The 10669-nt window shown below is 43.2% G+C and overlaps 1 protein-coding gene across 1 annotated transcript in view; it reads left to right on the top strand.

Annotated features, from left to right (window-relative positions):
• The first annotated feature begins 3263 nt into the window (after positions 1-3263).
• FRRS1L (ferric chelate reductase 1 like) overlaps positions 3264-10669 on the top strand; it is a 14193-nt gene continuing 6787 nt past the window's right edge. Inside the window, exons 1-3 of the mRNA XM_006771220.2 lie at positions 3264-3291; positions 7065-7149; positions 9629-9767. Coding sequence (XP_006771283.1) covers positions 3264-3291; positions 7065-7149; positions 9629-9767 — 252 coding nt within the window. The remainder of the gene's footprint in view (positions 3292-7064; positions 7150-9628; positions 9768-10669) is intronic.

Raw genomic sequence — 10669 nt, 5'->3', positions numbered from 1 at the left:
GGGGGCTGCCATCTGGCCTGGGCTGTGTGAGATTGGAGCAGCCAGAGGAAAGCAGAAATCCAGACTTAACAGAGATGCTGACTTATTTCCTCCCCGCGAGTATTGACCTAGATTTGCAAAGGCAAGCGCCCTGACCTCTCAGTGTTCTGTTCCCCACCACCACCACCCCCGCCAGCGCTGGGTCACTGCTCCTTCCCCGCCTCCATCCCACTCCTTTTCTACCCGGCCTGTTAGGGGCCCCTGGTGTGAGCCACCATTGTGGGGCCTGCTGGGCCCAGAGACTGGGGTTTGTCAGCCATAGACCTCCCCGCGGGGATGCTTCAGTGAGCACAAAGCCACTGATTCTGCTCAGAAGGAAGGGAAGCTGGCCTCTTTTTCCCTGCCATTTGGAAAGTAGTCATTTTCATTTTCTTCTGCTAAAAGGAGTAGTAAAATTATATATATATATGATATATCTGTTGCCGAGGATTAGGTTTAGCTGCCTACACCAAATAGAGATGAGTAGCTTAAATAAGATAGAAGTTTCTCTGTCATATACGGAAATCTGGAAGTAGGCAGCCCAGAACCGGTCATCAGAGACCCTGGGTCCTGGTGGTCTGCTTCTTCACAATTCCTAGCGTGTGACTTCATGGGCCGAAATGGCTGCATGATCTCCAGCCATTACATTCACTCTCCAGACAGTAGGAAAGAGGAAGTGGGAAGAAGATCACTGACTATAAGGAGATGATGCCGAAGTCCCATATAACAATCCTGCTTAGCCACAACTTAGTCATGTGGTCACTCATAGTTGCAAAGGAGGCTGGGATGTGTAGCCTTCTAGGTGGGAAGTAATAAGTCCAATGAAAAAATTGGAATTATTGTATTAAGGAAGATGGAGAGAATGGATTTGGGAAAATGTATTAGTTGGGCAGAGGCTTAACTGCTGAAACAGAGTCCTCAATATACAGTAGCTTAAGTAAGATGGTTTGTCTTACATGAGTCAGGCCGGTCTGAGCTGGTGGGACAGCTCTGATCTACAAGGTCATTCATGGATTCAGGTTCCTTCCATCTGATTGCTCCATCATCTCCTAAGACTTTGTCCTCCTCTGTGTGGAAGTTGAGTTGCTTGCATGTCCTGTTCAAGCTTGAGGAAAGGAGAAGAAAGAAAGTTCGGGGCAAGCAGTTTCCTCTTAGGCTGGTTGTACAGATCACTACTGCTCACATTCCTTTGGTCAAGAACATAATTATATGACCTAGCTGCAAAGGAGGCTGGGAAGTGTAGTCTTCTAGCTGGGTAGCCATGTGGCTAGGGAGGAGAGACTAGGGGGAAGGGAGGCGGGGAAGCACAACAAATCTGTTACTCTGGAAAAGAATAAATATCACAAAGTCCATCTGCTTCTGAAAGCATCTAAAACATATTTATTCTGTTCCTAGTCAGCCTATCACACTGCCGGGTCACTCAGATGTGGCACATGAAAGCTTATATTCTCATGGGGCACATGGACCTAACAAATGAAGAACAAGGTCAGATGCTCTATGTCAGTTTGTATCTACAGAGAGAATAAGGTTAGTTGTGCAACCCAGACAGTTTTATGAACATCAGGTGGGCTGCAGCTTTATAGAGTGAGCTGGGAAGTATGAAAGGCTTTGGTGAGACAGAAGAGGGAGGACATTTAGGTGAGGTGACTGCACAGGGGCAGCAGGGCATGCAATGTGTATACAGATCCCCAGTTTGCTTGCCCCTCTCACCCATTCTGCATGTGCAGCCAGAAGTTTGAATAGGGTCTTAGGACTTGAATCTTACCAAGCATCCCTCTTTATCTTGAGGTTCTTAGCCAGAATCTATATAGTATTAGAACAACAGTAGAATGTAAAACAGATTACCACGATTATGGTTAAATGGCCCATTCTGGTTGTTCTCTCAAAAAAAACAACACACACACACAAAAAACTGACCTGGGTGTTTTGGCTTACGGTTAAGTCCCAAGTAAAGCAAGCCTCCTGCTCTCTTCTCCCAGCTGCTGAGATCCACAGGCCAGGCCTGAGGAACAGACCCTGAGTCTTTCCGCAGCCACACGGGTGATGGTAGCTGGCCTGCCCTTGGGGCCATGGCCTGTATAGGAAGGAAAAGGGGACAACACCATACTTGGTTGCTATCTTTCAGGCACAGTGACTTGTAAGACATGGTCCAGTGAATGACCTCCTAACCACGAAGTTCAGACCACAATTTTTCCTATCTTGGGAAAGAGCTGGTGAGGCAGTAGAGAGAAGAGCAGGGCCTGGAAGGGCAGAGTTCCCTTCATCTGCTTATATTCTTCCTACATCGACTGCATATTGTATGCAGCTACATAATCCATCACCCTACACATAAACATTTGGGATGCAAATGTTACCTCCATGCTTTTCCCCTTTGAGATGCATAGACAGTTACTATCTGAGAAAAAAAAGACCCCCCCCCCCCACACACACACTTTTTCATTTATAGTATCTCTTCATTTGTTCTTTGGTTTGAACAAATATAGTATCACCTTGCTTGGTGAAAAATAAAAAGTAGTAACACTGTATGTGTACTTTTTATGGGCAGGAGATAGCTTTTGATCCCTGAATCTTTTACTGATAGGAAAATAAAAGAAAGCACAAAAAAAGATAAGTAATTTATAAAAATAATCTATATCTTTAAAGATAATCTATATCTAATCTATCTTTGTATCCACCATGAATCTGCTAGCCCAATAATAACACTAATTGGAGCTAATTGTTAATAAGTGCTTCCTACTGTGCCAGGCACTGTTTTAAGTACATTTTACATATTAACTTTAATCTTTACAGCAATACTCTGGCTTAGATACTACAAGTTTCTCCACTTTCAAGTGAAGAAAACTGACCCACAGAAAATTTAGATATCTTAGCTAAAGTCACACAGCCAGGAAGCCGCAGAGAGCTGTATGGGATTGTTGACTGACTTTTTGGAAAAGGTGTGCAAGCTGTCTGTCTGGCCTGCCTGGAACGGAGGGTCCCTGTTGACGTGCTAGGAAGTGCAGGCGGGATGGGGTACTTTTATGAGTGGACTGGAGAAGAGGGGTTTGGCATTGGTAGGGAGGCCGTGGAGAACCGCAGGTTGCTGAGTGGAGGAGTGCCTTGGCGAATGCTTTGCTAAACAGACTCCACGTGTGTCTGTGTGTGTGTGTGTGTGTGTGTGTGTGTGTGTGTGTGTGTGGAGCTTTCCATTTTCCAAAGTCCCAGGACAGCTTTCCTTCATGATGTGACTCTGCTGAGCGGAAACGATGACTCACACAGTCCAGAAAGAGACAGGTGCTGATGCAGTGGCTCTCAGAGATTTGAACAGATAATTTCTGGTTAAAATATCAAGGACTCAGGGACTAAATTTATACCTGAGAGCTGTGATCCAAGCGGTTCATTAGAAGCGATAAAGAGCAAACCAGAAGCCATTAACCACTCAGTGGAGGATGGCAAAACAGGCTCAAGGGATTACAGGGAAGGGATAGATAGTATCTGTGAATAAGACAGGGCTGGAAACCACAGAACCATATTGAGAACCTGAAAAAAATCAACCACGAAAATAAGTACCTCTTGTATTACAGGAATATCCGAAGGGAGAAAAAGTGGCTTAATTGTTTTCCAGAACAGAGCAGTTATTGGAAGGTTTTACAGGGCACATGTGAGAAGGAAAGGGGGGAGGTGCCCTATACCAATATTATTTGGTCTCAATCCAAGTTTTTAGTGAAAAAGAAAACAAATAGCACCAAGCCCAGCCGGTGTGGCTAAGTGGTTGAGCATTGACCCATGAACCAAGAGGGGGTTTGATTCCCAGTCAGGGCACATGCTTGGGTTTCGGATTTGATCCCCAGTCGGAGGAGGAGGGGCATGCAGGAGGCAGCCAACTGATGTTTCTCATCTATGTTTCTATGTCTCTATCCTTCTCCCTTCCTCTCTCTCCAAAACTCAGTAAAAACATTTTTAAAAAAGCTACCAAAATGGAGGGAAAGGAACAAGCAAAAACAAACAAAACCCCAACACCAGTAGTGAAAACTGGGGGGTGGACAATGTAATGGGAGAAGGAAGAACTGGCCGTGTCTGGGGTTTCTAACCCATGTATCTCAAGACCAAGGCAGACAAGTAAGTTCAAGAAAGGTCTTTAAACAGTATTGTGACAAGATCAGTTTCCCATTTTAGAAAGATGGCAGGTGGGGGGAGAAGTGGGAGGGAGGTGGGGGGATCGGATAGGCGATGGTACAGTGTGAAAGGGCAGGCTCGGGTTTCTCGGGTGGGAATAGAAGAATGGTGGGTGAGTATATATAGCAGGTGGAGAAACCCAGGGCTACGGTTTCAGGGTTAGAAGACTGTGGTGGGTGGTGGCATTCTTCACGGGGACAGGAAACGTAGGAGGAAGAGCATTTGGGAGGTGGGGGAGCTCAGTTTTGGGCTATGGAATCGATGTGCTTATGGAATATCCAGGTAGAAACCCCGTGTCTGACGGTGGGACAAAGGTGTAACAGCCACCCAAATGAGAAGGATTCTTTAGACTGGCAGGCAACTTCATAGACTGTAACAGAATTTATTATAGGGCAGTTTCCTTCCGGGAAGACTGAGCCACAGGAGACAGACGGCCTAGAACGTAGCACAAATTATTCTCTGCTACCGGACACCTGTTGCAGTACTTTTTGCAATAGTATAACTCAGGGACTAATGATTGACGAGACAAAGGGATGAAGAATGCAATAGCTCTCAGGGTCGTACCTCCTGGTGGTCCTGTGGTAGATGATTGCTTATAATCAATACTATTTCCAGTTGGCTATTTATCTCTGTTGTCATGCCATTCCAATTGTTACTAATAAAAATATTTATGGCTGCATTTTATGAAACACAGATAATCATCAACTAGAAGGCTTCGATATGCTTGCTAAGGACAGGGAGGTTGGTCAAAGGTCACAGCATGCAACTTAAAATGAAATGAAATCCAGAACACACAAGGTACATACCCTTGACCAGAATCGAACCCAGGACCCTTCAGTCTGCAGGCCAATGCTCAACCACTGAGCCAAACCGGCTAGGGCTGGAACCTGAACTTTAGATCCAGGTTCTTCTGTAGGCACTTTTGGTAATGATCTTACTGGTTAGTCATGCTAGAGTTTTAGGATAATGGTCTTGGGAACATAAAAGACTTTTTGCAACCTAGCAGGATCTTAGATACTGGCACATAGTCCCAACTTATTTTATGCCAAATAGATCATTTAATTCCAGCAAAATTTGTAATATTGTAAAATGTGCTTATATTCTGATGCCAACCCCAACGAGTATACTGAAGTTTATTTCTGGTATTAATGACCCAGAGTTATCACAGGTTAAAGGGGTGGCCCACAAAAAGACTGTCCTCAATTCATACCAACTGGCTACCAATTCAGGGGCACCCACTAGAATGTCTCATAGAACTCAGGAAAGCACTGTACCTACAAATAGTATTGTTTTGTTATAAAGGAAACACCTCAGGAACAGCCTGTGTAGGCACATGTAGGGCGAGTCCAGGGGACTCCCGAATGCAGTTTCCGAGCCTTCCTCCTGGAATCAGGGCCTGTCACCCTCCTGGGACAGCACCGTGGTGAGAAATAGGAGGAAGAACATTCTCTGAAGAGCTCAGCATAGTTTGTAGCATTCAGCAGTTCAATATAAAGAGAAAAACAAAAATCTCATCTCAGGCAGGCCTTGCCAAGGTGTTAGGGGTGAGTTAATTAAATGTTTGACCAAATAGAGCGGGCTAATCTTTTAAGTTTTGTATGGCCCGCAAATGATGTTGTAAATATCCAAACGGCCCTTGGCAGAAAAAAGGTTCCCCACCCCTGTCCAAAATGCACAGCTGTGTGCCAGGAAAATGCAGTCCAGTGGCTTTTTTTTTCTTCTTAAAGGATAATTAATAGAACCAAATAAACAGAATCTCACTTAAAAAAATTACAAATAAAAAAGAAATGACATCAAAATAATGAGAAAAGAAAAACTAATGAACACTAATTTTTTAAAATGTGTATTTACTTTCCTAATGTTATAGGGTGATTTTATTTATTCATTTGTCAATCATTTATTCAGTGGCCAGTGCTAGGCATGATGCTGGGCGGAGAATACAAGATGAATCACACTTGGTTCCTTCGTACCAAGGCTTAGGAAGAGACACACTCAAGGGGCCAAAGAACCGCATGTGGCTTGCGAGCTGCAGTTTGCTGACCACGGGTCTAGGAGAAAATTATTTTTGTTACAAACTGGAAGCATAATGCAGGCTTGCCCTTCAATGTATGGTTTAATGCATTATAATGCCAAGTAATGTTACGAGAAAAATGCACAGCTGTTAGAAATGATGTGTGTAAAGAATTTAGTGAAATATGAAAATGTTATATGCAGCTTAATGAAAAATGGAAATTCACAGTGATGGAAAAATTCTATTGTCACATATATAAATGGAAAACCTCTAGTACTGAATATACAAGTGGGTCATTGTTAATTTTTTAAGTATGTTTTCATTGATTTTTAGAGATAGAGAAAGGGAGAGGGAGAGACAGAGAGAATCATCGATGTGAGAGAGAAACATCACTGGGCTGCCACACCCTGACTAGAGATCAAACCTGCAACCTGGGCATGTTCCCTGACCAGAAATCAAACCGGTGACCTTTAGGCGCACAGGATAATGCCCAACCAACTGAGCCACACCAGCCAGGGCTATTTTTTTTTCCTCTTAGAGCATGTCTATTGAATTAAAACTGGTTTTAAAGCTCCCAGGTCACAGTGGTGAGCCTGTGTTCATATGAAATTATGCCCCCTCTCCGGGCCTCAGTGTCCTTGCCTGTAAAATGAGGGAAAAGTCACTTATTATCAGCTAACATGTAAGGCTCAGTTCAAAGATGTGTACCCTGTATTCTCCCCTCATGAAGAGGGTGAATACGCTTACCCAGGGCCCTTTTCTGAGGCCTTTTATCTATAGCTAGATGGGTGTGATAGAAAATAGTAAATGTACTTTTTTTAATTCTCATTGAAAAAGTTGTTACTGGACTTTCTAACCATTATTTATTCTCACTGTCCAGGTTACCCTTTCACTACTGCTCCTCCTGTGGATCCATTTGCCAAAATCAAAGTGGATGACTGTGGTAAAACTAAGGGATGCTTTAGGTTGGTAGACCTGTGCATTGGATAACTCTAAGACTGAGACGTCGCTTAACTTCTCAGGATAGAATTGAAATTGCATGCAGTCCATTCTAACCAGGGGCCTGTACCCCTTCAGACCTTCGGCAGGGATATGGCCGCTCTGATGGCCAACTCAGTTTTCAGTCTTCAAGGCCTGGGACACTGGAACATTCTTCATTTTGACTGTGCTGCCATTGGCACCAGTGTCTGTTCCTAACCAATTGGCTGTCTGAAGAAGAAGCACATGACACAGAACCTGTCCACATTTACTGGGGGAGGTGGGGGGCGGGGGTGGAGAGGGAATGGCCAGGACAGACGATGATAAACATGTCTGATACCCAATTCCTTTTCAAATAAATAGTCATGGTGTATTGATATCTGTATGATACCAAGTAGTCATTAAGCACTTGTTGTCTCGTGTGTTGAGGCCTCCCATGGTTATTAACAGTGTCCTATCATGACATGATGGGCTAGAGCTAGAAAACAGTAGTAGAGAGTGGGCCTCCCGCAAAGATAGCTCTGTTTTGTTGGGAAACTTCCTTTGAATGTTTTATTTTCTGAAACAAATTGTCCTTAAGTAAAGATTTGTTTGATCACTGTTCTAAAGTTCTGATTTATATTTTTTTGGTCCATTGCTCAAGATCTATGGGTGGTGCGGGGGCGGGGGGAGGATGGGACTGAATTATAGGGGTTTTGAGCTTTCTTTGGATTACCAGAACATTCTAAGGAATAAAAATAATCCAATAATACTAATATTAAGGAAATGGCCTTTAATGTATAATTCTGGTGACTAAGGGATATGTTTGAGAAGTGAAGGAAGTTTAGTACCCTGCTGGCTTCAGGGTGACCTCCTCTCGGGCCCATTCACTCCTCCTTTAGCTGTTCTTAACCTTTCCCACCCACGTTCCTTGCTGTCTGGAGCTTATATCTCACCCTGGCTGCTCAGAGTCCCTGCTGAGTCCTTGCCTCCCTCCTCCATCAGCACTTCGTAGGTTTGTGTCTTGTTCCTCCAGATCCCTTCCATCTGAATTTAGATGGTCACACCCATTGCTACTACGCTCTGTCATCCTAAAAAGAATGTTCCTCAAACTAGGGCTTGTCAGTTCTGAAAGGACCCACAAGTCCTCTCTAAGAAAATTTAAGTTTCTGTTGTCAAAAAAGAAACAGATCATAGATACAAAGAACAGACGTGTGGCTGCCAGATGGGAAGGGAGTGGATGTAAAGCGCAGCATAGGAAGCACAGTCAGTAATATTGTAATGACTGTAAGGCGCAGGTGGGTACTGGATTTGTCAGGGGCATCACTTTGGAAGTTACGTAACTGTCTAACCCTATGCTGGACACGGAAAACTAACATAATATCGAGTATCAATTGTAATTGAAAACTATTAATTTTTAAAAACAGTGCTCAGGCAAATTAAAAATAAATAAGTAAAATAAATAAGTTTTTATGTCAATGGTGCTTCTTTAAAAGATCAATGTATGCATAATCTGATTTTGTGGAGAAACACCTTATTCTGCTGTATGCTTTCATGTCTGAATTTGTGATTGTATGAGAACCTATACAGCAAAGGCAAACTTTATAAATAGACGATGCATCCAGGCTCAGTGAGTACCAGTTGAGGTGTTCAGTGGATGCATTGTACATGCCAGGGTTTTGCAGCAATTCAGATAAAAGTGGAAGAGAGTGAGTCCTGATTAATAGAACATGCTCAGCTAAAAGACGCTGCACAGTCCAGTCAGACATACCATATGATGTGAGCAGAATTTCACTTTAAGAGAAACCGCATCATCCATCACATGAACGCTGTCAGTTTAAATGTTCCTGGTTTTGTAGTTTATATATTTATATTTCATTTGCGACTTGGTGTTCATTTAATTGCAAAATTAAAGTAGGAAGAATTGGTATACATTTAATTAACAAAAATAATTTAAATTATTAACTCGGAGAATTTTCTCATTTAAAAGGGATTCAGAAATAATTCAGTAATAACTAATATTTGAGAGATACTACTATAGTGTAGAGAACACTGGCTGGGAGTTTGGAGGTGCAGGGTCAAGTCCCGTTGCAGCTACTGACTCACTATGCAACCTTCCCATCTCTGGGCCCCTTTAATATGCAGATAAAGTGAAGCAGGTCATCTATGAGGTACCTCCCAACTGAGTGGAACTGTTTTTTGAAGCAAAGATCTAATTTATTCAGTAATGTTGCTTATCGTCCTGCCTGATCCATCAATGTCCTCTCAATGTATTTTAAATAAGAATATGAAGGAGTCATGTCTTTTTTATTAAATTTATTGGGGGTAACACTAATTAATAGCATTACATAAGTTTCAAGTCTGCATTCTATAATTACCATCATATTCCATTGTGTGCTCACCACTCAGAGTCTAACCTCTTTCCATCACCGTATATTTGACCCCCTTTATCCTCTTGAGTAATGTCTGTTTTGATGTCTCTTATAGATATGGGAAACCAGGCTGCAATGCAGAGACCTGTGACTACTTCCTTAGCTACCGGATAATAGGGGCCGATGTGGAATTTGAGCTGAGTGCGGACACAGATGGCTGGGTAGCAGTTGGATTCTCTTCAGACAGGAAAATGGTGAGACACATCATGATAGAAGCTTATTTTTCTCTTTAGTTTGCTGTGTGACTTTAGAGTTTAGAGAATGGGCATGGTTAAGCTACCATTGCCACTTTTAAATGCAAGAAGCTAATTTCTGGCATTTGGTTGTCTTTTGCAAAGCATCACGAAGCAAAGAAACTCATCAAAGCAGTATAATGAGTATATTAGTGTGGCTCTCTGGTTACAAGTTAAAATAAATTCAAGTTAGCTTAAACAACGAAGGGAGGGTTGGTTTTGAGAACACAAGATGTTTCATATCTATTGATCAGCTATTTCCACAGACATCCTGCAGGGGAAACCTCCAAAGTTACATGGTTTTTAATAGTAAGCATTTATTTGTTGCTCATGTGTGTACATTGGCTGGGGCTCAGCTGGGCTTCGCTCCTGTCCATGTGTTGGATTTAGTTTTTTTTTCCCCCTAATCATTCTGCAACCAGCAACTACCAAGGCATGTTATTTTCATGGCAGAGACAAGAGTGCAAGGGCAATCCAAACTTATTTCAATCTCTGCTCGTGTTACAGCTGCTAACACTCCATTGCCCAAAGCAAGTCACACAGCCAAGCCCAGAAAGAAGAGGCCGGGATATACACTCCCTCTACCAAGAGGCCCTGCAAAGGTCTGGGCGTATAATATAACAACAGGGGGCTCAAGAATTGGGTCTGACAATTCAGTCTTCCACAGTTCTCCTGGGCGAGAACACATCTGGACCTTAGGAAGGACTGTGACCAGGCACAGGCAGGGTACCAGGAGCCCAGGCAGCTGCCCATCTCCTGCCTTTGCTCCTCTCTACACCTCTGCTGCCGTCTTCCCTCCTTTCTCTGTAGCCCCGTCTTTTGCCACTTCACTGTGCCAGGACTTTCTTAGGCCTCTGTACCCT

Source organism: Myotis davidii, unplaced genomic scaffold (genome assembly GCF_000327345.1).
Source record: "Myotis davidii unplaced genomic scaffold, ASM32734v1 scaffold64, whole genome shotgun sequence".
Lineage (NCBI taxonomy): Eukaryota > Metazoa > Chordata > Mammalia > Chiroptera > Vespertilionidae > Myotis > Myotis davidii.
Note: the sequence above shows the minus strand (reverse complement) of the source record. Positions and strands in the feature narration are given on the sequence as shown.